Genomic DNA, 27,538 nt, shown 5'->3' with positions numbered 1-27,538 from the left:
GCGCGCACGTGGGTCAGCTCTTATTATTTTTATAATCTAGATATCTGTCACCGGTGCACGGCGCCAGCGAGCTGCTTTGCTTCAAAAAGAATGATTATGTATGCCACATGTTCGTACTTTTGAACCTGGATTCCCGATGATTTCCTCAAATGAGTGTTTCTTCATGGCTTTTCGTTCATCATGCAATGCCCAGCAGCTACTTCTTTAGGCAACGTGTTGTGCAGCGAACCAGGCGATGCTGCTTGCTCGTAACGACACAGCGCAAGAGCTCCCGAAAGTTCGGCCGATTCAGCGGCTTCAGCAGTTTCCACTTTGAACCTGGATAAAATAGCAGCAGCGCTGTGTGTGAGGTTGTGCAAGTACTACTTGAAGTAGCTCATCCATTTACCTGAAATACAATGTAGATCTAGGTGTAGTACTACTAGTGGATTTGAGGTAAAACCAATGAAATCTGCTTGATGCAAAGAGGGACGATGGCGTAATATAACTCCGGTAAAGTCAGCCTGAACTCTACGCGGTTAGCGCAGCAGCAGCAGTATGGCAGAAGCTGAGCCAAGCAGCTCGAGCGTCCTGCTCTCCGTTCTGCTCGAGGACAATTCCGACGCTCTGTCTTCGGCGCTAGCGGCAAATCCTGGTGAAATTCTCGAGGCGCTGCAGTTGGCCAATGTACTTGAGGTAGCAGAGTGCCAACGTCTTTGCGGCGCTGCAGAGCTCGAAATGGTAAGCGGCGGTAAAATCCGGACGATCGACCGCAAATCAAGAGTCGATCCATACCCCCATGGCCATATCGAGACATACGTGTACTCATTCAGTCATACACAATCAAAGGAAAACACTTGAGCCAGACTGGACGGGAGGTGTAACTAAGTAATTAGTTACTACAGCCATGTACTAGTACTAATACATGGCTGTAGTTTTTATGTACCGTATATTCCGGAGTATAAGCCCCCCCCCCCCCCCCCTCTTTTTGCCACGAAATACAGGCATCTATCCTGTTTATCACAGGTAATTTGATCATCGGAGTGTAAGCCGCATCCACCTTTTCGAGGGTGAATTTGGTACAGTCTAGAACAGGATTCACCATAACAGCGCATTTGATTGGGACTGTACCTGTTCTGGGTCGGCCAGAACATGTTCTGCTTGCTCCGGCCTCGAGCCCGGAGCAAACCGAACAGTTTCACTTTTTCACCGTGAAACCTGATGGGAACATCAACTTTGGCCCCGAATGGTCACGTGCATACGCTTTTGAGTTGAACTTGGCATGCAATCGTTGTATGTGCACTGTTTCTGGAGTACCGTTTGGTTGGCATGAGGCTGTTCCATGTGCACTAGCCGTTCGATCCTATTCTAGATGTACCATCCAAACACACCGTTAAAGTCTAGGTGTTTTGCACCCTTCCTGCCATGGTGTATCGGTTAGTACTGCTTTTCACACGGGTACTGGTAGATTTTCTACCCCGCTGCACTGCTGGTGCTGATGGCGTGTTTCTTCATGGCTTGACCCGGCATAATGGTGCTAACTGACGGTGCTAACTTACTATAAATTTCACACATACACGCTCTTTAACACAGCCACATGTACCTGCATACAGTGTGATAGGTCCGCCCAGAAGAATATTGATTTCTCTGCTGGGATGACGGCTACACCATAGCTCAGTGGTTAGAGCATCGCTGGCTACAAGCCAGGTTCCCTGGTTCGTGTCCTGGTGGTGACAGTCAATTTTTTCTTCAGACTTTTCCCGTTTGCGCCTTTCCCTCAAACCAGTGAAAATAGTTATTCTAGCAATCAATGCTGTTTGATGAACGCCCTTCACTCAAAACTTGACGTTAGAGCACAAGCAGCTTCTCCCCTTCTTTATTTCCGTAATTGTACGCTATTTGGGCAGAGTAGAGGTGATCACAGAGAGCCCAAAGTTTCAACAGCGCAGAGCACTTCGCGTGCACACAGCAGGAATCTTGTCCCGACTGCAACGCATCTATCCCCTCCATTACCTGGCCTCGCTCAGGATTGAAGAGTTGCTGCTTCATAAAAGCCTCCTCCATGCGGTGTATGGATATGTAAACTACTGTAGCATGGCCGATTTTAGCGGGTACATTTTATTGAGTTTTCTGAATCTGGAACAATTCGTGATGAATTATTGTGGCGATCCGAGTTTCACTGTAAAAAAAACAAAGATGATTAGTGCTGTACATGCAGAATTTTAATTAGTGCTGCAAAACTTTAGCAAAAGCATTGCTTTCGCTAAAACCCTCAACAAATCTTGCTGGTGCTAAAATTAGCCGTTTATCAGTATGCGAAATGTTATTTACTCTGTCCCCTGAACAGCTTGATCATCTGTTGGATGTCATTCCACTGAGTGATTCTGAAAGATGGAGGGCAGCACTCTCTGTTATCAGGGACCAGAGTCGAGCCAATGGAGTTGTCCAGTTTACTGAAAGCATGGAGAAATTCCTTACAAGTGATGGAGACAATTGCAATGGTGAGTTCCATAAGTCAGAACCGCTCTCGCTTTTCATCATCAATGAGTCTAAAGTGGAACTTTAAATATTTTCGGGGAGTGCAGCATGGAATCTGAGATGTACTTGGTATGTTACGTAGCTTCCTTTATTTAGCGAATTCCACACATTGAACACCATAAGCCACTCAGGATAAGTTAGATCCCATCCACACATTGAACACCATAAGCCACTCAGGATAAGGTAGATCCCATCCACACATTGAACACCATAAGCCACTCAGGATAAGTTAGATCCCATCCACACATTGAACACCATAAGCCACTCAGGATAAGTTAGATCCCATCCACACATTGAACACAACAAGCCACTCAGGATAAGTTAGATCCCATCCGCACATTGAACACCATAAGCCACTCAGGATAAGTTTGATCCCATTTTCAGTCAGCTGCCTGAAGATCGCAAAAGGCGAGACGCTCTGAGTTGCAGCTAATGCCGATGTGTGCTTTGACTACTCTGCGTGTGAAGGCTCCGCGTCCAGCATATTGACCACCGTTCCAGTAGCTATTGCTGCTCATCTCTTTGCAGCGAATTAGTTGTGGACATAACGTTACATGTAGCACCATAACTTGGTTCCCTATCCAGTATGAACTCCTCTTCCAACAGTGCCCCGATCCGACATGCCTTTAAAAAAAAAAAAAATGTTTAGAGTCGTAGTCGGAACCCGTGCCTTCCCTTTCGGCAAGATTAGGTTATGGCCAGGGTGTGTGCAATATGCCAGGTTTTCTCATCTGAGAAAGCATACTAGGATATCAATTGAACTCAGGGGCGTCGGACACGGTACGGTCACTATGGTATATTGACCGTACCACTTTTTACCCCAGGTACCCTGTGAATCAACAAAAAAAACTGATCTGGGATCTAAATTTCGAATATTATCGGCTCAGCAACCCTCTTCCCCTCGAGTAAATTGTACTTCAGATGGCTGACCGTACCACACTAAAATATCTTCCCACCCCCCTGGAACTTGTCCATGGGTACTCTGTGCAGGAAAAATTTCAAGAGTCACACCACCAGAGCAACATACCAACCAGGCTGAGGTTTGTGACGATGTTACTCCGCCATCTGATACTGGGGATACGCCACAGCGCCCTGGGCACAGGAAACCGCCTTCTGCAGCTGTCGCTATCGCCCCAAAGCCTGCCAGGAAGTCATCGGTGCGGGATCGGGACTCTGGGTTGCCTAGAACAGGCTCCCATTCTTCTATGGAACCCTACCTTGTTGGCAACGTTCTCCACTTGCCAGCTTCAGCCGAAAAGAGAAGTAGTAAGTTTTCAGTAAGTTAGTTTTGCGATTGAAATTATGTTGTCCCATGCTCCTGGCATTGTTCCCTGTTCATGTGGCTGAATGAGGCGTTGCACGCTACGATTAACACAGAAAGGCCACACTTGCGTGTGTGCGCGCGAGCGCGAGCGCGCGCGTGCACACCCACATGCACGATAACAGAAACACACACACACGCACATGCACACACATGCACACACACACACACACACACACACAGACACACACACACACACACATACACACACACATGCACACACACACACACACACACACACACACACACACACACACACACACACACACACACACACACAATGCACAGTAAAACCTGTAACCTCGTATTGGTAATTTGTCTGTACAAACATTCAATTTCAGGCTTCTACAGTTGTGTTTGTATGCACAGATATACTCCATAAACGCGTACCGGCGCTTTAAATCTGTCTATTTTTGTGTATCCTTTGCTCAGGATAAGTTGTAGATTTTTCTTCTTTGTGTTTTGTGTAGTTGCGTGGCCCAGAATGTTTGGCACTAGCAGTGGTGCCGTTGAACAACGCAGTCACAACAGGTCAGTTGAGGACATTCCGGAATCGTGCGATTCGGGCCGTGTGTCGGTGTTTGACGATGACCTGGACCAAACGGACGGATCGCTGCCGCAGAGAGACGTCTGTTACTCTTGGATCTCGATCGACAAAACACTTCTCTACCAACGGAAAGATAAATCTCTTCCTGAGACCACCTGGATGCTGGAATGCGACAGTGTCACTGCTGGTGATATCAAAGGTAACTTCTGATGTTTTTTTCTCATCATACCAATCATGTCGTACTCCATGAGGTGTGTTGTAAGAATGCATCTGCGGTCACATGATGTAATCTGGCCTGGTGACTACGTATGCGTCAGGTACTACACACTCTTGGGTGGGGGGAGTCTTGGCACTACGGACAATGGGTAGGACCCTGGCGTAGGCTGCAGACCATAGACTGAAAAATTAATGTTGTTAAGCCGGATATGACCTGGGACAACCGTTGCAGTCTGAGCAATCGTGTTCGGGATAGGATTGTTAATTTCAGGTGAATAGTTAGACGGTAGAGACTGTAGAAAGGCCTTGACGGAGCCTGTGTTCCACTTCTGGAGGGTTTTATTGACGACTATTCAAAGGAAGGAAGACATGTTTGAATTGTATTCGTTCTTTCTGGCTGTTTGCGTTTTGTCGCTGACCAATCGTAAAGAACTGTACGGACAGCTTGGAACTAGTGTCAAGCTCACCGCTACGCTCCAGGGACCAAGCGCCAGCAGGCCACGTGCTCTGGCAGGTACGGAGGGCGACATCGTGGAAGTGTTTGACCGGCCGTCCGACACAACGTACCTGGTAAAGCATACCGTGACTGGGCACATCGGCTTAGTTGATGTAGACCATGTGTCAACAACGGGCAAGATCACATTCCCCAAAGGTAAACATAAATGCCGTTGTGCTTTTGTGCCTGTGGTATGAATCAAATTGTGGCATCAATCTAAGCCTTCAATAAAACTGGCGCCCACAATATACCGTATAAAATATACATGCCATGTCAATTGCAATATCAGAATCACCTTCTCTGACGAGCCTTTGATAGGAGGATCAGGTGTCAGAAGGAAATATTTTACTGGTGTGAGTAATGGCTACCGAGGGTAGTAATGGTCGGCTTTAGAACGCATGCAGGAGGAGAGTTATTTTGTTGAGTCCAAACCTTGTTGGAATAAATGTGTGGTGTTAGGTGATGTCATTGCACGTATGCAGATGAATGTGTTCATCCCACCAAACTCCGTGGAAGGAAGATTGTTAAAGATGTATTTGTATTCAGCAGCTGAAATCCTGCTATACATCGGATTGATCAACCTCGTGCTTTTGTGTGGCTGTATTTGTGTATGTGTGTGTGTTTTTGTGTTTGTGCGTGTGTGCACTTTGTGCATGCGTGTGAAATTGTGCACATGAGTATGTGTGTGTGTGTGTGTGTGTGTGTACGTCATTTGGGTGCTTTGCGCAATCCATGTATTTTTTGTAGAATCATCAGCTGAACTCATCAAGCGATTTGAAATGGTAAGATACAATGAATTTTGTAAGGAAGTTACAGCGTAATAATATTTGTAAATTTGTAACAAACAAATCAGCGATGCTGTAGTCGCTCGACTGCGTGTGTTCATAATTGTTCTGAGAGTCAATTTTGGTATGGTTAGACGAGAAGGCAGAAATGCCTGTGTTACAGTATATGTGGTGAAATAGATATGAACAAACAAACAAACAAATTGTGCTCTATGCAGATAGAACTTGCAACACATGGTTTGAAATTAAAGTGAAACCTCGCTTTACGACCACCTCACCAAACCGACCACTATTGTGTTGGCCCGAATTTTCCTCCATACTAAACCGTGCCTACAAGAGAGGCAGTGTCAGACATCAGACTTCCTCAGGAGCCGTACCATTTTTCCCAGTCAGAAAAGCGGTCGGAATTCCGAGGTTCCATTGCAGTTGCAATCCAAGTTTCCTGGCACTAAAGGGGCGTCCGTAAAATTTGAAAAATAGAAATCTGGATAGTGGAAACTCGTGCCACTATTAATATTGTTCGAAGTCTGCAGAAAGTACTGAACGGTGTCCGTTTGCATGGCGACTGCATCATAGTCTCGTGGTAGAACATCACTAGCCTATAGCAAACGTCCCTGGTTTGAGTCCCAGTAGTGACAGTCGAGTTTTTCTTCGGACTTTTTCCCTTTCCTTTTCCCTTTCCACACCATCCGCGGCAAACTGCTGCTTTGCATGTCATGATTGGAAGCTTTGGCCTTAGTAAAAAAAATAAATAAAAAATAAATAAAGAAATATTTAATAGCTGAAAGAAACACTTGGATCTCTTGATGGGTTTTATCTACTCACCTCTCATTGTGTTAGCAGCTGCAGCCGCATCTTGATCCATAATTGAGGGCATTGGTATTCCTATGGGTGCAGCAAACTCGGTCTGACTGAGTCTCATGGAATTGTTTTGGAATACTTCAAGTGTGTTCAGTTCATGACTAGGAAGTATTGAGTAAAGGTTGCATATCGTCGTTGCATTGCTTGATTCGTCACAGCTTTTTCGTCACAGCTTAAAAGCTGTTCGGCGCTACTATATCATATTTCTGCTGGATATTTTCTTGGTGTGTTTGCGCAGGAGAATCATTCCGTGGATGTCTCGGTTGTAGCCTTGTGGGAGAAGTTCATCTCCAGCTTGCACACCGGCCTCATGGGACCGCCGAAAGATGCCAGCAAGCACGCAGCGCCTCTGGGATCATTCAAGCCGATCGCTGGGTTGCGCTACCGGATCATGCGAGATCGTACACTGGCCAGTATCTGCTACACGGCCAGCCTGCTCTTGACCCAGTGCTGGAGCAAGATGAGTCATCAAATGACTAATCGCGCCGACGCTGATATCTGCAACAGTGCTATGGACTTTCTGCTGCTGGGCCTGTCACTGCTGGTCAGTCTGGCGAATCGACATGACTTCTCAACATTGCGCTGTACCGATGAATACAGGTTGTTTATGGCGCGTCTCAACAACTTCTGCCTGTGCCATTGGCGCCAAGATACTGCGAACTATTTCAAGGAACGGCAACGATTGCTGGAGCAGTTTTCCAAGTCTCTGCCGCGTGGCTCTGGAGCGATGCGAGATGTTATCAGCACGCTCGTAATGGCCACTAACATGCAGTGCGTCTACACAGTGTTCGCCCTGGTGATCATTGATGGTTGCGTGCGCAGCAAATCCTCCACAAACACTGCACACACTCAACTGGCCTGGAGGCATGTTGCCGAGTCGCTGCATTGGCGGGAGCCAAGTTTGCGAAAGAGCGTCTTTCTCGATCTGTTCAGCTCTGATCTAGAGCTGGGACTCTACCAAGGGTTCTCCTTTGTTCTTCCTATCGTCGAGCTGTGCAGGAAGTTGTTCGATTCTGAGCTGATGGCTAATGTAGTTGGCTTAGTAGGTGAAGTATCCATCTCGCCGTTTGTTGACTATGCCAGCGACGCATTGTCAGTGTGGAGATTGGCGTCATTCAGCAGGTCGGGGAAAGTCGGCGAGAGTGTTCGGCTGCTATTGGAGGACACATTGTTTCCTGAAATGGATGACTTCCTCCCGTTTGTAGTATCAGCAGCTGCCTACTACCTGAAAGCAGCTACCTTGGCACACATGATGCGTGGTTTCAAGGAAGCATCGACCATGTATGATGTGATCCTGCACACAGCGGACCTTAGACGTGAACAAGGACTGCAAACAATCATGCAGTTTGTCCTGGACGAAGTTCAGCGTGAGCACCAGTCTCTCTCCTACCTAAATAATGTTCTAGCCGGAATGCGGTCCGATGATCCAATGGAAAGGGAGCTGTTTGCTGGTGTCGCAAGCCTGCTGCTCAGTGGCAAAGTAGAGGTCAAATATTATGCCCCTGATAATGTGGAAGAACTGATGGACACCGTTGCAGGTATCTGTGACCATCTCAGTATGCATCAACTCAGGAACTATGTCGTTGCTGATAACCTGGAGTCTGCCATCATGTCCATTCACCGCATCTGCGGCAGCAGCGCCACTATTACTGCTGGAGTTATCAAGCGCTCGGCTAAGCTGCGTGAATGCCGTGCCAAGCCGTCTCCACACGGTTCCCGTCGCATGTCACGTGATTTCTCCATCGGCTACTCGGAAGCAGCTGTCTACATGAACCAGTGCTGTGTGGTTCTGAATGAGCTTTGTGATGACGCTGCATGCCTCGATTCCAACGGGCCTCAGATGATCTTCTGGCTGTGGCTGTCGTCAAAGATTGTGACGCAGTGGAATGCGTACGAGCTGAAGGAAGCCTTCAATCCCCTATTGGAGCTTGCCTCACACCTACCAGACTTTGCTGAAGTGCAGAAGCAGCACCCACTGTCTATCGTCCTGCAGGCCATCCTCTACTCCAAGTTCTTGGGTAGCCTGAAAGTGTCCCTGTCACCTCCAAATTACCTGGCCCTGAAGGAGAGTCCCACTGTTTGCCAGTTGCTTGGACTGTGCGAGGATGCATTGACTAAGTGGCACGAAGTCAACGCTGGTTTGAGCCCGAAAGACTTATTCGAAGGCTATTATCAGCTAGTGGACAATGCACAGAACGTGAGAAGGCGCCTGACAGCTGACCAATACACGCTTGAAGAATGCTCTACGTATCTAACCTTCAAGGAGAACCTGAATCAGCTCTTGAGCCATCTTCAGCTGGAAGCCGTAGCAGACCTAACTGGCTGGAGGGATGCCAGCAAGAAACTACACACATTCAAGTCTCTCCTGCACTGGCTCGTAGCAAAGGAGATCAACGGAGCGCGCACCTCGTGTGCTCGTATCACACACCTGTCTGAGAACCGGCAAGTCAATCTCTGTGATGTCAACAGTGAGCTAGCCAAGACTGAAGCCCTGTACTACAAGCGCCTTGACTTCAAAGTCGACGGCGCGGTCGCCATGAAAGCACACGAGTTTGTGGCGTCCACTGTTTCAAGAAGTATGATATGCCGCCATTTTGAGCGCTACTCTCAGACCCGAAGTAGCTACGGCAGCTCTCCACCGCTGGAACGCCGAGTGAAGTCCGTTCATCGTGAGTTGAAAACACTGTTGCATCCAGAGGCTCACTTTGGAAGAGTGGGTGCCGTCATCGGTTCAGTGTTCAAGGGCTGGAACGAGCCAGCCGCCGCTATTCTCCCAGCTATTGAGGCGGAAATGCGGCTGCTTCAAAGCTGCGAGCTCCTGCACGCTGAACGCAATGCGATTGACCATCTGCAGCGCATCTGCCTCTGCAGTTGTGCCCGGGAGCAAGGCGTCGTCAAGGGTTTGCTGCGCTTTAAGGTGGCGTCCAACACTGGAGAGCTCCATGATTTCCTGGTTGAAAACAGTCGCCGATTTGACAGGGATTGCTCTTTGGCCACGGCTGACCGTAACTCAACGTGTTTGTACCAAGTCATCAAGGATTTCAAGCCATGGCAGTGGGACTTCTTTGTGCGCTATGGCAAGCACGAGTACGACGATTTATTCATCTTCTACAACGACGCGTTTGAGCATCATGAGAACTTTGAGCTGAAACTGGCGTTGGTGAACTCAAGCCTTGAGGATCCATATCAAGCTGGTTTGGTCAACAGTTTCAAGTCACTGCAGCCCATCATGGAGCAGTTCTTCAAAGGTGGCAGATCACTGGAAGCCATTATTGACTGCCTGCGATCGCCGGCCATTCAAGACGTAAACTTTGATGATGCTGTGAAGAACCTGCCAATGGTCAGTTCGCTGCTGAAGAGCGTCATGGAGAGCTACTTTGACACGGTTCAGAAGTATCGCGATGCATTGCTTGCCGACTCGGCGTTTGCATCAATCAACCTGGAAGGTGATCGGCTGACGTATTGTTGTGAAATTGAGCTAGACAATGACCTCACCACCTCTGGCACCAAGAAAAAGAAGTTGCTAGAGATGGAGGAACTCAATGAGCTGCAGCTATGGTTGCCGTACTTCTACCCGCAAGGTGAATGCGGAGATGAGGAGAGTCCCGTTGTCAACTTGGCTAATTGTCTTTCTCTTCTCAGCACAGTGTATGAGACTGCCAGGCGCCTGCAGGAAAACGGGCACTTTCAGTACCTGCACCGTCTTTGTGGAGTGGAGTGCTCACCTTTTCGGCTGCGCCTCGACAAGGTGAAGCAACTGTTGCAGCAGTCGGAGCTTGCTGTACGTCAATGGCAGTCCAAACTCACCGATCTGCGCACGAGTTGCCCTGTACTGCACCAGTTCTCAGATCGTGACATTGGCCACATGCTGCAGCTTGTGCTGGACGTCATGATGGGAGAGGAAACCATGACCAATGCCTCGGTCCTCTATTCGTACGTACTGACGCTGCGTTCGTTCGCCACGGTATCCATCACACTCACACCAGGTAAAGTCGCCAATGACATTCTCATGGCAACCAGCTTCAGTGCAGCGCAGAACCTGGTTCGAATCTTTTCAGCACCCAATGCAGTCAAGGAGCACAAGACAACGGTTGCTCATCCGAACAAGCAGTACATGCTTGCTGTTGATGGGTGCCTGGCACCACACAACTTTCCAACGGCACTGCTCACTGCTATTGTCAGACAACTTGGCACGGTGCGCTTCTGTCGCACCCAGTTTCTTTTCTGCGACAGTTCGACTACGGAAAGCGCTTTGAACTGTTTCTTCAACGCTGTGACCCTGTCTCCAGACCAGCACTTTGTTGTCTGCCAACCGGAGAGCCTCTCACCGCATTGCCAAGCACTGCTACTAACACTGCAGATGAAGGTGAAGATGAGGCCAGTTGGCTGTCAGGTTCATTTCATCACCTGCGATAAGCCTCTCTTCGACACGTGGCCAGATCAAGGCTTCCTGGTGAAGAAGTTACTCGACCCACTGGGCTTTAGCGAGCTTTATGAGAACTACCATAAGCTCAATCGCATTGCAGCCTTCTCCCGGCCCAATGTGACAGCTGTCTCTGGAGGAGCTGGTGACGGAAAATCTCATTATATTCGCCGGCGTCGCTCTGATCTGGTGGTTGTTGACATTGCTGACTTCTCTGACACCAGTCAATTTTGCCGAATGCTCATGAAGGCATATTATCAGGACGAGTGTCGATCCATGCACATCAGACTGGGAATTAAGGCAAACTTGGCTGACGTGAACCGAATCTTCTTCGAGCTCTTCTGGCTGGGTGTGCTGCGTGCTCCGTGCGGAGAACAGATATTTGGCTTTCAATCGCATGTTCATCACCCGTGGGACTGGTACGTGGAAATACCCGATGATCCTGAGCTGACGGAAGATGGCAGTGCTCTTGACCTGGAGAGAGATTTGCCATTTCTGACGACAGTGTCCACAGAGATAATCCATCACGACAAGTCCATGAGCCATGATGCAGATGAAGAGAGCTTGGAGATTGATGCCGAGATGCGTTGGGTTGCGGGTCATTTGAAATGCCTTTTCGGCAACAAGCAGCATATGGCCGGTCATCGCCATGAGAGATGCCACAATGACAAAGAATGCAGGCTTGCATATCACTTGGTCATGCAAGACGCTTGCAAGCACTGGAAGCTGCTGAATGACATGTCGGCGTCTAGCAGTTGGGTAGGGAGTTCGTCCATGACTGAGGCTGCACCGATCAGCAAAGCCCAGGAGATGTTGGTCTATCGATATATCTGTCGAAAATGGACCACAACATTGACCCGTGAATTTGACGAGCGCTGCAAAGAAGACCGAGTGCTCTGGTTTGATGTCTTGCGACACATTGTACAGGAGGCAAGCTACGTGTGTCGGCCCAGGCTGCCATTTGTTCTCAGTGAGTTCAGATTCCCGGTACTGATTTCAAGCACACTGGAACTCATTTCTTCTCAGTCCGGTCGTGAGATGAAGGAGGCGTCCGAGGGAATGCTGGAAGGATGCCTACCACCGGCACGGCGAAGGTTTGTGGACACCGGAAGTACCGGCGGCAAGAAGGAAGGTCTAGTCAAGTTGCTGGCAAGCACGTTCAAGATTTCAGAAGATGATGTGCGCCTGGTGGTACGCCGTCGCAAGTTTGTCCTCACCGAGGACTTTGCATTCAAGTTGGTGTTGATCCACGAGCGACGTGATCTTCGACAGCCGTTGATCCTGGAAGGGGATACTGGAACAGGAAAGACTTACTTGCTGAAGCTCTATGCATCACTTCTGACGCAAGCTGTGTCCGTTCATCTTGTTCCTCTGACTCTCAGCTGGCTCCGGAAGGTCATCTTTGGTGAGAACTGGAGCAACATGAACTCGCAGGGCCGCAGGACCTTCCCCAAAACGGCTGGCGCAAGTGCTAGCACCAGCAGCGGTGAAATCCAGTACCCTGAGGATGGTGACTTTAGCAACTTCACAACCGAGGATGTGCTGAGCATCTGGGACCGGCTACTTCTGGCTCTGCCACCGGACTCGGCAAGGAGGGTGAAAGTGGAGTTGCAGGATGTGATCAAGTTCTGGAAAAACGCATATCCTGTCCTCAAGCCAGTCGCAACTACGGTGGAACAGTATGTCGAGAAAGTGATTTCCAACAGGGAAAGCAGACAACTCCTAAAGTCGTGGCTAGAAACAAAGAACAAACGCATGTTCTACAAAGTCTTAGTGCATCCTGGCCTGACGAAGAAGAGCATCATAACAATCGTGGACAAAGCGTCTCAAACAGCCCGCAGCACTAAGCAAGCTGTTGTGGTGTTCTTTGACGAAGTCAACACGTCAAGCTGCCTGGATCTCTTCAAGGAGATGTTTATTGAGAACACTATTGGTGGCAAGAAGGACCTCTGCTCTAGGTCTGTGTTCTTCATCTCTGCGTGCAACCCGAAAGTGACAGAGACAAATTACTTTCAACTTCGTCGGGTAATGGAGGAAGGATTCGAACTGACATATGATGTGCTTCAGTTGCCAAAGTCATTGCAACTTTACGTCTGGAAGTATGAAACCCTGGTCGGAGAAAAAGAACTTGAAGACTATACTGCTGACAAGATTCGGTTTCTGAGGGGCCATCCGATGTTGAAAGAACTGAAGCTGCAGGAGGAATTTTCAGAAAGCGTTTTGGATTTGCTGAGTAAAATGCTATTCCATGCGTACCAGTACAGTCGCATTAAGATCAGGCCCAGCTTTACCAGTCAACGTGATGTACAGCGTGTCTTCCGGCTGATACCATTCTTCTGGAAGGTGGAGGTCTTCAAGATCACTCAGGATGGATATCAATCCTCAGTGCAAGCTCTGCCAGACAAGGTCCTGCAGCGCTGTATCCTTCTCTCGGTGGCAGTCGTCTTCTATCTCCGGCTTCCAGTTGAACCATGTGCCAGGTACAATGGAGCCTGTCGTGCCGATCTTGATGCGTATATCAGTGATAATGTGAAAAACAAGGAACTTGGAAAGGCTCCCCTTGCAACTGTATTGGAACAATGCATCCGAGAATTTGTCAATGAGGATAACTTCAAGATTCCGTCTGGTGTGGCACTAACAGATGCCCTGAAGGAGAACATATTTTGCATTGTTGCCTGCATTCAGACGAAGATACCACTGGGAATAATCGGTGAGCCTGGCTGTTCCAAGACACTCAGCTTTCACATAGTTCGGGACAATCTGACTGGCGATCATGCATCTCAGCTGTTTTGCCGGCAGTTCACGTCGGTGGACCCGTTTTTCTGCCAATGCTCACCGGAGACGACGACAGGCCAGATTGAGACCGTGTTTGAGAACGCGCTGACACGACAAGGTCTGTACCTGAAGACGGACAGTTCCAGATCACCACACGTTTCCGGCAGCTCTCGGCCGTCATCTGATGATGATGAGGAGACCACTCAGATTCAGCGCTTCTGCCAGGCAACGGTGTTCATGGATGAAGCGGGTTTGCCGGGCTACGAAAAGAACCGCTCCGTGATGAAAGTACTGCACCAGTACCTTGACGAGCCGGAGGTGGCATTCATTGCCCTGTCCAACCGTTGGTTTGATGCAGCCAACACCAATCGCATGGTCACACTGCTCCGATCACCATCGTCAGCCAGTGAGCTGAACTCTCTTGCGAAGGGAGTTGCTATGTTTGCTCACCCCGGCGATGATTTGGTTCAGCTCAGCTCTGAAGCAGAGGACCTACTACAGGGTATTTGTGCAGGCTATGAGTCCGTGATCAAGCGCCACGAGAAGTTTTTCCATCAGCGAGACCTTATTTCTCTGGTCCGGTGTTTACGACGTCGGAAACTGCTAGATAAGCCAACCGAAGCTATCGAAGAGGCCCTGCGTCGTTCAATTGAAGAGAACTTCGGTGGTCTTGAACAGGATGAGAGTGACTGGATTGTGGCTGAGTTCTTCAAGAAAATCACACTGCCCTTGTTTGACAAAGCTGCTGAGAATGTTCCCCGAAACAGTTCTCTGCAAACGTTATGCTCCTTGAGAGACCAAGTGGCATTCGATCATCAGGCAACAATCAGCTGCCACGTGTCATCTAGTCCTCTGGCACCACGCTACCAGCTTCTTGTCGACGAGCTGGGCTATGAGCAAAATTTCCTGGACATCCTGTTTCACATTGGCCTCCTGAAGCGCAATGGAGATGAAACCAAGGTATTCCAGGTATCGAGCCTTTCCGGTAACGACGAGGACTTCCAATGCTCCAACATTCTTGCCAGCATCAAGCATAGCCTGGAGAAACCATGCACAGCTGTCATCTGTTACTCTCCCAAGCTTCATGGCTTCCTCTATGAGCTCTTCAATCAGAATTTCCGCACCTTGACTGTGCATGGAAAGGAGTGTGCCTACTCTAGCATTGCCATGAAGGACAGCTCGTTTCCGTGCCAAGTTCACGAACATTTCCGCTGCATTGTCATTGTTACCCGGGAGATGGCAGCGGCGGAGAAGACGCCATTTCTTAGCCGCTTCTCGAAATTCTCGGTGACTCTTACGGATGTTGTGGACTACATTGCTGCGCAGGCCAGCAAACTGCAAGATCTTGAGGCCCTACAGCACCGGTGTGTCTCTCTGACTAGTCATGTGGAGAAGAGGAACTTCATTGGCTGCGGTCAGGATCTATTCGCTGGAACTCTCGACATGCTACTGGTCTCACAGTTCTTCAACTCTGCCGGCGCATTCTCACTTGGAAGCAGCCTCTCTGATTCTACCACCGCAATTCTGGAGTCACTATTCCGCATGATTCCACTGGAGTCTTTCCTGAATGTGTGCTCATCCTTCGCACCAGTAGAGTTGTATGCTCGTGTGTACTTTGAATGTCACACGGACTTCACGTTGCAAGGGGCAATTTCAAGGAGGAATTCCCGGGAGCTTGGTCTGAGGAAAATTCTGCTGATCACGCAGTCTCCGCAGTCACGCATTCAACAGCTCAAGGGTTTGTTGACGAGCCGGGGCCTGTCAGCAGTGCAAGTCGTGTCAGTCAGCGCGTTCCAGCACTACTCCGAGGCCAAGAAGGCTGTGAAGGACTTCATCCATGGTGATGGAGACAGTATTGTGTTTCTCTTCAACATCTCTCAGCCATTGCAAAAGGCAGCCATTGGTTCCATGCGACAGCTTATTGACGAGCAGTGCGTGACGTGGCGGTCGGCACTTGTTGGTAAAGACAAAACATTCGTGCTGCTGATCTACTCGCTCCTTGAACTACGGATGACTGACTCTGTACTCGTGTCATTCTTCAATGGCTGGACATCTCAGCACGTGTCAGTTCTCGATGAGAAGCAAGTGCAGCCACTGACGGTGCCTGAAATCCTGAGTCTTACTGGCTCTACCCATTCGCAGGTACCTGATCTCAGCAGCGATGACATTACCGCTCGACTGAAGCCTTCTTCTGCATGCCTTGTTGCTGAGTTCTGTTCTCGTTTGACTTGTGTGAACACAGTCAACTTAGCCAGCACCAAGAAACATGAAGACCTTCCTGAGGAATGGAGGCCCTTCTTCAAGCCGTTGTATCGAAAAGCGGCCGACTCTCAGCAACAAGCAAAGGCACTACAACTGATCCTTGGTGATCTACCTCCGGTGTTTGAATGGCTGGGCGAGGCATTTCACAGCTGGGCACACCAACATCAGAACCTTGATGTTCTGCTCGAGACGTGCAGGAGATCTGGTGTCAGCTCGAGACGAGGCACACTGGTGGATGTGCTGCATGAGGAGATAGACACCGTTGTCAAAGACATGATGCAGACTATTCTCCTTGCACTGCTGGACGACTTCAATCTTCACAATATCATGAGGCTTGGCCTAGTGAAGAGACCCAAAGAACTGCTGCACCTGTTGTCGTTTGTACCAGGCACACCGGTTCCATTGAATTGTGATGGTCGTCTTGTATCATTGCGAGACCGAACTGCACTCACTCCGTTTTTTAAGCAGATATGGTGGCGAATGGAGCAGAATGTTGCATCGATGCGTGACACCAAGCTCGATATGGTTCACCAGGCATTTTCAGCTGATCCAGTTCTGAAGGACGAGTGGCTGTTCGACACCAGTGACGATTTCCAGCAATGCCTCATTGCAGACTGTATTTCTTACGTTGCGAAATGGCCGAAACCTCGTGAGAATATGCACCCCAACATTGCCATCGGATTTCTTGTCAAAGAATTCAAGTCCATGGAATCTGGGCCAAGTCTTCTGGCGTTCGTGTGCTGCGCACTCAAACGAAAGGACTACCGCTTGAGACTGTTGTCACTGCTTCACGGAGCTGATGTCCTGTACGAGATTGTTGGTGATGATAAGTACTGCGCTCTTGAGCGTGCGCTACTGGCCATTGCCGATGCTGATGACATGGTGGATGATTTTGCAAAGCTCCTGGTCGACGAGTTGTGGACTGAGCTGGCCAGCTGCTTGCAGATGCGACCTGGTGAGGAGTTCAAGAATGCTCTGTGCACTTGGCATCTACACTACAAATATAGTGACGACCATTGGCCGCAATCTGGTGTGCCACGTCGCTCCACACAGCTCAGTCAGTTACTGGAGTCATCCATTTCCTTCGCTCGACTCAAGTTGCCAGGCAAAGCAGTCCTCTTGGAGACGGTTAGTATGGTAATTGACTGCTTCTCCTCGAACGATGTCTACCTGCAGAGCTTCTTGGCTCGCTACGTCAAGCAGTTCATTGTCAATGAGGACTGGACAAAGATAAGTTACGAGGAAGCCACTCTGGGAAAGACCATAGCAACACTGCTGCGCAAGCTCCGGACGCACAGCCCGTATGACGAGGCTGTGCAGGTCATGCTGCATTGTGCCAGGTGGCTTCTGATTGGCATGGAAGGCAGACAACTAGCCAGCATGAAGGACCTGCGCGTGGATGGTGGTTGCAGCCAGACTCTGAGTATCCTGAACAGCACAGACTTGGGCAATGGTTGCGCGGTACCACTGGCCATCGGTGCCGGTATGCTAGAAGACCTGGTGGACATCATCACTGAACAAAACCTGAGCCCAGTCAGCGTGGCTATTCGGAACACAGTTGATCATGCTCTCGGTGATGCACTGATTGGCAATGCTCTGTTCAGACAATGTACTTACTACCCGGCAATGTATGTCCCACCCTACTTTCCCAGTAGCTTTGCTGAAATCAACCGAGTGCCGAAAGAAGTCATTTCAGTGATGAACAGCCCTTTAGCCCATGCATTCTTCCTGATGGTCTTCAAGCGTGATGGTCGGTCCGACCGAAACTTAATGCTTCTGGTGGAAACCGCTCACATGGCTGGTGAAATTGGCACGGGAACGTCCTTTGGAGCCTGGACTGTGGAGAAGTGCTGCTGTATTCTGCTGGCGTTTCGCCTTGCCGCTGTGACCACGGCTGGCTTTGCGCGTGTTTTCAACAGCAAGACAGACGGCAGTCGCATGTGGGAGCTCAGATTTGAAGATGCCAGACACGTGGCCAGGCTTTTCAAAGAGCACAAGAAGGCCAACTTGTGGCTGGAGTACTTCTTGCTGGAGGCCAGCCTGGAGCTACAGTGGGGATCAATGCTTGACTATCTGACGGAAATGAGTAAGCGAGAGGACTCCCACTGGACCAGCCAGCTGATCAAGCCGAGTGCTGTTATCAGCCGAATGCAGTGTGTGACACTGATGGAATATAGTAGCGAACCCTGGACACATTTCAGGGAGGTGAAGCGGATGTATGCAACACTAGTGAAGGAGTTAAAGCGGAGCACAGACCCTATATCTGTCCTGTGCAAGGTGCTTGGAAGAAAGACACCGCCCAGGGAACTCACAGCCAGCGGAGAAGTAGCTGTTCTGATGGCGGTGTATGATCAGTTTGTGCAGACAAACAGTGCCGCAGACGTTTGTGGCGTCCTGGATGCTACCAACCTGCACTGCTCACCGGTTCTGTACGCCGCCCTGCAAATCCTGCTGTCTGCTCCCCTGGCTAATCTCGGCCGAGAGGCACGCGATGTTCTCTATGGCGCTCAACTAGCTGAACAGAAAACCGTGCGAGACATTCTAATTTCCTCCCTGGTGTCATGTATGCTGGCTCAGGATGACAGCCACTGCAAGACATTGTTACACGCTCCCACCGCTTTGGTTGGTTCGTATCTGTTTGGAGCGTTCTCCAAGCGAAGCTCAAGTCTGTCGGGAGCTCAGTCTCTTCTGGACTATTTCCAGTCCGAAGACTTGCCGCACATGGCGTATGAACAGAGTGCGGTGTCCACACCACTGTCTCATGCAGCACTGGAGCTTAACACAATCCAGACCTTTGCGGCACTGACCTGGCATGCGTTGCTCTATTGTGAGAAGCCGGCCACGGGAGCGTCCAGCAACGTTGTCCACCTGCGGCCGCAAAATGCTACGTCTAAGCCTGGCTCTCCAAGCAGCCCGGCAAGCCTGGACGTCGTGGTCAAGTACATATATGCCATCAAGAGCTCCTACAAGCGCCTGCAGAAAGCTGACATCAACATCTCATCATTGAACAGCAAGTTACTTGTTTACAACTCGATGATGCACATGGCAATGGCGATGAAAACGCCGTTCAAGGCATTCTACACGGACATGAGAGATCGTGTGCACGCCGAACAGTTCTACCAGAACATAGTCATTGATCCGGCTATTCAGGCTACTTGTCAGATCACTGAGCACATTCTTACGCAGGAGAAAGAAGCCCTCAGCACCGATTTTGTCAAGATCTACCAGAACCAGCGACCGTTCGTGTTTGACCTGGCCGGAGAGATGTGGTACATGATCCTGCAGAGTGGAGACCGCCACAGTGTTCTGTCTCACGTCTTTACGTACCTCGCACAGTACAAAGCAATACGACACGTTAAGAGTCTGATTGAGCTGCACCAGCATGCCCTAAAGTGGTTCTCTATGGTCTTTATGCGCTACGAAGTCATCGACCAACGTTTGACGATTGGAAGGGCCATCGAGGTCATGCGCAGCTGGAGTGGCCAACGATCGCAAGAAGAAGTCCGGCAGAGTCTGTACCGGGCTGTCGATGACTACGCCGTCATATGCCGTGCCTTCTCCAATCTGCCGGGCAGCAGCCATCCAGCCTGGCTACCACAAAGACACGCGGGCAAATGTTTGACTGCTGACTCTCTGCTGACTGATATCGTGTCCACAGTTGCTGGCGGTGGAGAACCGTCGTTTCTCGAGTGTATCGTGCAGAGCGTTCTATCCTGGCAAATTGACCTGGTCAAGCTCTGTGCAATGGTCTTCAGCATCGGTGCGAGATCCAAGCAGTCCGCCATACTGAAGAAAGTGGAGCAGGCACTGTCTGAGATGGAGACAGGAGTTTCACCGGAGAAAGTCGTAGCTGACAATGGTATAGGCCTGCTGAATCTCACGCAGAACGACGTGGATGAACTGGTTGAAATATACTGTCGCAAGTGTAAGGATGGTGCTCGGTGGAACATCCATGTTGATTTTGAAGTGCTGGAGTATCAATTCATTGTACGGTGTGCATCCAACGTGAGGAACATTCTGTGGAAAGACAGCTGCGTACCACTTTCGTTCACTGCTGAGGATGGTGAGCAGCTGCCTGCTGGTGAAGTTAGGGACCGCCAGCTGACCCACGAGGAGCAGTGCGCCATTGCGCAATGCTTGTGTGCCCTGGACAACGTCAAAGAGCTGATGTACGACTTGAAGCGTTTTGTACATGACCTGAAGGTCTCTCCCATTCCCAATGGCTCTAGAGTGGTGCTTCTGAAGGATGCTTTGAAATGGAAGCTAGACAATGAAGGAATTGAGTACCATAGGCTGGAGCCTCTTGGTGACCTTGTGGATGCCCGCAAAATAGAAGCAGTGATTTGCATGCTGGAGTCCTACTGGCAGAACGCTGAGTCGGTGGTTTCAAAATTTCCAGCAACTCTGCAACATGAGATGAGGCAGGAAGATAAGACGCTAGTGAGCATTGCTTTATCGAAGCTGTTCGAAATGGGAGCCAACGACCACTTGGATGAACTGCAAAGGATCAGTGTAAAGTGTAACTTGATTGAAGAGTGTCTGAGTCTAGTCTACTCAGTTATTCCCAGTATGCTCCAGAATCCGAGTAAGAGCATCTGTGAATGTATTGGCCGGGATGCGACGCGACCAATATCTGATGCAGTCCGAGCGCTGATAGCTGAGTTCCCTCGGTCCATTCTGGGTTTTCACAGCAAGCAGCTTCTGAGCATCATAGCCAGCTTCCTGAGAGAGAAACAGCTTGACAAGGAGGCACTACAAGCTCGCTCATTGACGCTCCGCGATCCTTGCGAGCTGAGAGAGGCACCGGATTCAGTGCTGGACGGACCTCAGCAGGTGTCCCCAGCTGATGAGATACGAATGACTCCCATCCATTTCAAAGTACAACGAGGCCCCGGCATGGATGTTGTGCAGGATATCAAGCTTCTAGCACCAGCGGAAGCCTCGATGGCCGAGCTCTTGACAAGCAATGTGAAGGGAAAGGTGGCGTGCTATTTTGTGTCGCAAGTGATGTTTACGTTACAGGATGTTCAGATGGTGGAGGACTTTGAGCATGAGGACAGCGATCATGCCCTTGATGTGATCGTCTTTGCCAAGGCCTGACGGTAAGTCACTGTGGTTGAGAGAGGCAATGGATCAAGCTGACGGTAGCGTTTCCGTTAGATGAAATTGCTGCACATGGCTTTATGGGCCGTCCAGTTCGGTGGGCGAAAGCATTGGTGTTTAGCATTCTGAATTAGGATTAACTGATGGGTCCACTCTGCTACATTTGCCATCTGCTATTGATTGCAAACGAATGCTGCGCAGTCAATTCTCGCATTAGTTGTGATCCCCCCCCCCCCCCACCCATTTCCTGTTGTGTCCAAAATAATCCGGCACATGAGCCGAACGCAACGCCAAAACTAATGAGACGTCAGATAGGTTTTTTTTGGTTTGTTCATTATGTAATATAAGTAGGAAAACAGCGCTGCTTTTGACTCGTAGCTTGGATGTCTTTGGCCACGACTGCAGGAAACAAATTCAATGCACCACTCTATGGTGGGTGTGATCTTCACACCTCCAACCGCATCTAGTAGCCACTGTATCTGATGCACTGAGGCTCAAATCAAAGAGTGGTGTCAGGATGATCGGTGCAGAAACGTCAGCCAGCCATACCGTAGGCTCTCGCTAGAGCCGAGTACCTGACTATTTGCTTTCGTGAACGAACTTCAATGTTTGCCTTTGTTCATTGGGAGGGGGCATGAAGAGAGAGATGTGTTTTGTTTTTCTGTTGAGAGCGTATTGAGATTTTCCCAGCACTAATTCTCCAATGAGAATGTGGATGCGATGTGTGTTTTGACTTTTGGCCTATGTGATGATGGGGAGCATGGTAATGAAACATGTTTGTTTTATCTCTGCATGTGTGTGTGTGTGTGTGTGTGTGTTTGTTTGTGTGTGTGGTACATGGTGTGTGTATATGTGTGCGCATGTGTTTGTGCGTGCGCGCGCGTGTGCATGCATTTGTGTATACACACATGTACATGATCTTCTGTGATGCTTCTGCAGAATGCTCTCGCTAGAGTCTTTCCTCACTCACCTCGGTGTAAAGCTGTGACTCCACCATTCATGGCTATACAAGCATTATATCCACGTACTACTCTTGCAGCGACCTGTTTGGGATAATGTTCTGATGTTCTGGTTTTCGGTCCTGCTATTGAGATTATTTGCGCCAGAGTATTTTCTATTCAAACTAAATTTTTGGTTTCACTTCATGGTCAAATCCTTACACTTGCACGTATTACTTCATTCATTTCAAAATTATCAAATTTTACGAATATCATGCAAGTGGATGATGTTACATAAATGGTCATGTATGTCAGAATTTATAGGTACATTTTGTTGAATTGCGGATCATTCTCACTTTCCCGTGGTGTTTGCGCGGATGTAAGTTGCCTTCAGCCGCTTCCTCTGACACGGGGATGTGTCCACTGCTGACCAATGAACACATCACGTGCTCTTCTTTCTCAGCTCTGCTTTAGAGTCCCTGCTGTACCTGGTATCTCGTAAGCATTCCTTCGAATCTTTATTTTTTTTATTCCGACACTGCTACCGTGAATTGAGCCCCTTCAAGTTGTTTGGCAATCCTTGTACTATAAAGTAGAAATTTTAGGTGTCCTGGATGTTTATGTGAAGCCACGTTTTTGCAACTAGGTAGGAAGAAAATTCTCTCTGTGGCACCACATGGTCACAATCATTTCAGGTTGATTTTATTTTTCAATGACCATTAGCGTTCGGTCCAGAAACTTGACACTTTTTTACCAAAATATAATTCCTACTGAAGCCTTTCTCCGGTCGTACGGTATCGGTATTTTCTTCTGCTTTACTGTGAAGACATGAATGTCCAATTTCGCTTTTTTATTTGAATATGACAATATGTTCCGGTACAAACGTATGTGCAATGAACACATTTCCATCCTGTGGATAGGTGGCTTTTGGTGGCGCCAGATGGCTGAGTGCTTTGTATCGACACATTACGATGTGTATGTGTTTCTTGTGTGTGTGTGTGTGTGTGTGTGTGTGTGTGTGTGTGTGTGTGTGTGTGTGTGTGTGTGTGTGTGTGTGTGTGTGTGTGTGCGCGTGTGTGTGTGTGTGTGTGTGCATGTGTGTGTGTGTGTGTGTGTGTGTGTGTGTGTGTGTGTGTGTGTGTGTGTGTGTGTGTGTGTATGTGTGTGCATGTGTGTGTGTGTGTGTGTGTGTGTATACATGCGTATGTGTATGCGCAGTGATGACCAATGTCATTGGTCAAATTAACGCCTTTGTTCCCAATGCTTTCTGCTCTGTACAATGTACTGCCTGAGTCCACACAGCATATCCGTTACCATGGTTACCATACTGCATCAGTGCAATATCCGTACACATGTTCTGGATGTATTTCTTCACAACCATTAGTAGGCATTATGGATATTTTTCTCAAGACAGATCTGCACGGTGTCTTAATTGGTGCAGTGATCGTGAAAGCAATTGTGCTGAATGCAAAGTCCAGTGCAAGGCTGCACTGTCACTATCATTCTAGCAACTAGCAAGAGACGTGGTCGCTTACTAGTACATGTACTAGTAATACCAATGATTATGTTCTGCCTCCCTACTCCGAGTGTACGCAACGCTACAATGGCATAATATCAATAATTATTATGTAGGTTTACATAATCATTTACTTGCATGATGTAGACTACTGGCACTAGATCTCAGCCTACGCAGGCCGTCACTCGTCAGGGCCTTTCAGATTACTCTCTCGTACTAGCTCTGTTTCTCGCTAGCACTGCTTTTGTGGCCGCATGTCACTTTGCCAGCCACAAAGCTGTTGAAAAGATCAAGGTGCAAGCCTGGTCGTCGAAACACTTTGTTGTTTCTCACGCAGTACTACTACTAGTACCTGTTCGTGAAGGCACCTCGCTATTTTCCACTCTACTTCTTCTGGTACCGTGTCCTGTTCTGGACGTTCATTCTCCAGAGTTCAGAAAGAGCTGACTCCTGTTGTCTTGCTGTCGCGAGTGTCGGTTTTGTGTTTTTCTGACGTGGCATGGCAGCTCATGCCTGCGTCTGCTGCTCTGCAGATCTGATACCCAGGGTCGGATTCCAGCTGACAGAATGCAGGCTGAACTTGTTATGTCGCCATTCGCGGGGTAGGTTTCAGATCATCTGCCTCTGGCCCTGTCTGGGTCAGGCTGCAAAGAAGTGCATAATGGTAGGGGTGACGGTCTATTTCCTGACAGGATGCTGCATCAGCCAGTCCAGTCTTATGTCCATACTAAATTCTTACGATGTCCATGGTGGAGAACTACATTGTACATGACTGTCTGTACATCATTCTGTACAGTCATATTCCGTGCAGGTCGCAAAGGCGACGTTTTCAAAAAGGACCCGGTAAAGCGTTTGAAGAGATTCGACGAGTGAAGTCCGAGCTCGTTCCGACCTGGCCTTATCCTGTGACTCGCCACTGTGAGCGTGGTCGGCAGCACACAGGAGTGGTTCCATGGAACTGCTGTCAAGTGGACGGAGCATTCCGATGGTAAGTAGGTCGTCTTCTTTTGCATGATAGCGCACGAGCAAGTAAGTTAGTTGACCATGTTTCGTTCTTTTCACAACCATGCACGCATCACTGTGCCAGTGCATGAAGTATCCGTAGATCTACTAGTACTAGGCATAGTCGTAGTTTCCAAAGTCCGACTGCTGTCCCGCAAAGATCAAAAGTGGGTTGCAGTCATGAGCCGCCGAGCATGGGACGAAAATTATTATAAGTTTTCGACCACCCTAGCTAATTTTGTATGCTAAAACTGAGCAATGCCCAGCGTTGGCGATAACACACACAACAACATAATTATAGACTTGAACTCAACTCAGTGCAAAAGGTCCATGGGCCTAGATTGTATTGAACATTACTAAAGTACAGCGCTGCTAAAATGAAATCCGATCGAGTCACTCAAGTACGCGCCTGGCATTGTGCAGCCTAGACCTGCCTGCAAACACTGGGATGCGAAATGGTGCAAGGCTCAAACTTGACTCACTGTATTTCATTGAATAGCAGCACCGTACTTCAGCATTCTTTCAGTAGATTTCTTGCACGGTGCCCAAGATATGAGTTGAGTCCATGACAATAAGAATTGGGATATGAATTGCACGAAGGGATTCGGGGAGTGCGTTGGAGTGGCCAGGGGAAAGGAACTGAATAGATGCGTGCCCAGCTTGTGTGCGTGTGTGTGTGCGTGTGTGTGTGTGTGTGTGTGTATATGTGTGTGTGTGTGTGTGTGTGTGTGTGTGTGTGTGTGTGCGTGTGTGTGTGTGTGTGTGTGTGTGCATGTGTGTGTCTGTGTGTGTGTCTGTGTGCATGTGTATGTATGTGTGTGTGCACACTAGGTACAGAAAGGACTGGCTAGCCCTATCTCTATCTGTACTAGCACACTTCAATCTCCAAAGGAACCTTTAATATGATTGGCAAAGGTAGAGCAAAGCTCAGTGCTGCTCATTGAAATCCAATCATGTGAGTCAAGCTGTCGCCCTGCACAAGATCCCATGAACCGCCCGGTGTGGCATGGACTCACTTGATTGTATTTCATTGGGCTGCACCGTACCATTTTGTTACCTCGTTCCCCAGGTTCTAGTGCACAGTTACACAGTCGAAGGTCACTCGGCTTTGACGTCCTGAGCATTCACGCATGCAGCCGTGAACATTGATAGCTGACTTTCGAACTGGTTCAAGTTATTTAAACACTTTCCTTGCAGGGGCGTAGGAGGGGTTTTGGAAAAGGTACGACCGAAAGTCGGCGCGGCTGAAGGCCGTGTTGAAGGGGGGTCCGGGTGACCTCCCCCGTGAAAATTTTGTAAAAAAGACACAAAATCCTGCGTTCTGGGAACATCTGGCACACTTCTGGCGCGCGCAGTGTGCAGTCGAGTCGAGTACAGTAGATCTACTCAGTACGACTGGTGATGCATGGCAGATCTAGGAGTCTAGCAAAAGGTCAAAGTCTGATACGCATATTATTATGTATGCGCATCGATGGATCCTGATTTTTTTTATTACGGTTTTGCACGTTTCGGACGGACCACACTTTTCGAAAAGTGGTACGACCATGGTCGTACCAGTCGTAGCGGGTGCTACGTCCCTGCCTTGGCTGTACAATTACTGTTTGAAGTATAGAGTGGTTTCAAATAGTTGTCATGTGACTAAAGCTTTGTGCAGAAAGTGATCAGGTCATGTGGACAGTGGAACCAACATGGCCGATATCACGTGACCCATAGATGCGGGGGTTGAGTGGAGTCGGAACCAACATGGCTGCCGCATGTGGTCATGTGATCGATGTGAAACAGCTGCTAAGACAGGCACATGTACATGATGGCTTTGTGTAACATTGCATTGTTTGCTTGATAGATTGGATAAGCCAAAGAGAACGAGGCCGTGATGAGCTCTCCGCTTTCTGAACCTGCGGCCGGTCTTGGAAGACCCCCGGAAAGGCAGGTGCTAGCGGAGCAGGAGTTGGAGAGACTGCTTCAGCGGTCCCGTACGTCGAGCTCCCTGCAGCAAAGTACAGGTGGTGTGCGACGTTCAGCAAGCGTACCACTGGCTAGCCAAACTGGACTAGAGAGGGTTGCGGAGGTGGATGGGCGCGAGTCGGCCATAGTCGCGGACGAGTCTGGTGATGTGGACAGATCAACCCTGGAGAGGCCAGCTAGTGCACCTGTCTTGTGCCCCAGTCGACCCATACCTGATGTGTATCGTCAGCAGTCAGCAAGGCCAGGGCGCACTGGTGAACAAGATCCATCCGGGAATGCTTGTGGACGCTCTGCCAGCGTCCCTTTGCCGACTCACCGACGACTAGCATGTGTGCCTGAGACAGATGGGCAGCATGCGGCAAGCGCTGTGGACGAGCACGGCAGTGCACGCTACTCCACCCCACCAAGATCTGCAAGTGTGCCGGTGACTTCGGGACACGAACTCGGAGCACACAATTTCGATGCACTGACGCAACATATGAGCAACACCAGTGCCTCTGGCTCTCCTGTGCAGGCCATGCATCTGTTGGATCGTGATGCAAGCGGCGTGCTCAACCCAGTCCAGGAATGCGGCCAGCCACCAGGTGACAATCTGGCATTGGCTCAGGGAGATGGCGATGATGACAGGAATGAAAGTGCGATGCCCGATGATGAGAACCCTGCCGTTCCTGTTGCAGTCCGTAAGTGTCCAAACGATAGCGAACCATTCGTGCTCATACTGTCGAATCCTTTCCAGTTTGGAGGTGAATAGAACCGGTATCAAATGATGACCTCTCACCCGGAACCCCTACGGGCCCCATTTTGGGTCCTC

The 27,538-nt window shown here is 49.2% G+C and overlaps 2 protein-coding genes across 4 annotated transcripts in view; both read left to right on the top strand.

The window, feature by feature from the left end:
* Window positions 1-157: 157 nt before the first annotated feature.
* Window positions 158-23,174, top strand: LOC135823909 (uncharacterized). 2 transcript variants are annotated; one of them, XM_065336787.1, is made up of 8 exons: window positions 158-720; window positions 2,327-2,480; window positions 3,508-3,783; window positions 4,309-4,584; window positions 5,032-5,253; window positions 5,845-5,879; window positions 6,982-21,305; window positions 22,260-23,174. In XM_065336787.1, the coding sequence occupies exons 1-7, from the start codon at window positions 538-540 to the stop codon at window positions 21,301-21,303; spliced, it is 15,468 nt and encodes a 5,155-aa protein (XP_065192859.1). In that variant the 5' UTR covers window positions 158-537; the 3' UTR covers window positions 21,304-21,305; window positions 22,260-23,174. The 2 variants fall into 2 exon arrangements, with proteins under 2 accessions (XP_065192859.1, XP_065192858.1); XM_065336786.1 differs by having other exon boundaries at window positions 159-720; window positions 22,246-23,174.
* Window positions 23,175-24,418: 1,244 nt separating this feature from the next.
* LOC135823908 (uncharacterized) overlaps window positions 24,419-27,538 on the top strand; it is a 25,016-nt gene continuing 21,896 nt past the window's right edge. For both annotated transcript variants that reach the window (XM_065336785.1, XM_065336784.1), the window contains exons 1-2: window positions 24,419-24,748; window positions 26,606-27,407. In XM_065336785.1, coding sequence (XP_065192857.1) covers window positions 26,636-27,407 — 772 coding nt within the window. In that variant the 5' untranslated portion in view covers window positions 24,419-24,748; window positions 26,606-26,635. The remainder of the gene's footprint in view (window positions 24,749-26,605; window positions 27,408-27,538) is intronic.

This window comes from Sycon ciliatum, chromosome 8, assembly GCF_964019385.1.
Source record: "Sycon ciliatum chromosome 8, ocSycCili1.1, whole genome shotgun sequence".
Taxonomy (NCBI): Eukaryota; Metazoa; Porifera; class Calcarea; order Leucosolenida; family Sycettidae; genus Sycon; species Sycon ciliatum.
This window is presented reverse-complemented; position numbering and strand designations above follow the sequence as displayed.

Bases quoted from the DNA above. Each gene is read 5' to 3' on its own strand.
- LOC135823909 (XM_065336787.1), top strand. From the start codon at position 538: ATGGCAGAAGCTGAGCCAAGCAGCTCGAGCGTCCTGCTCTCCGTTCTG. The intron at 2,481-3,507 runs GTGAGTTCCATA...TACTCTGTGCAG, and splicing joins TGATGGAGACAATTGCAATG to GAAAAATTTCAAGAGTCACA. The intron at 4,585-5,031 runs GTAACTTCTGAT...CCAATCGTAAAG, and splicing joins CACTGCTGGTGATATCAAAG to AACTGTACGGACAGCTTGGA.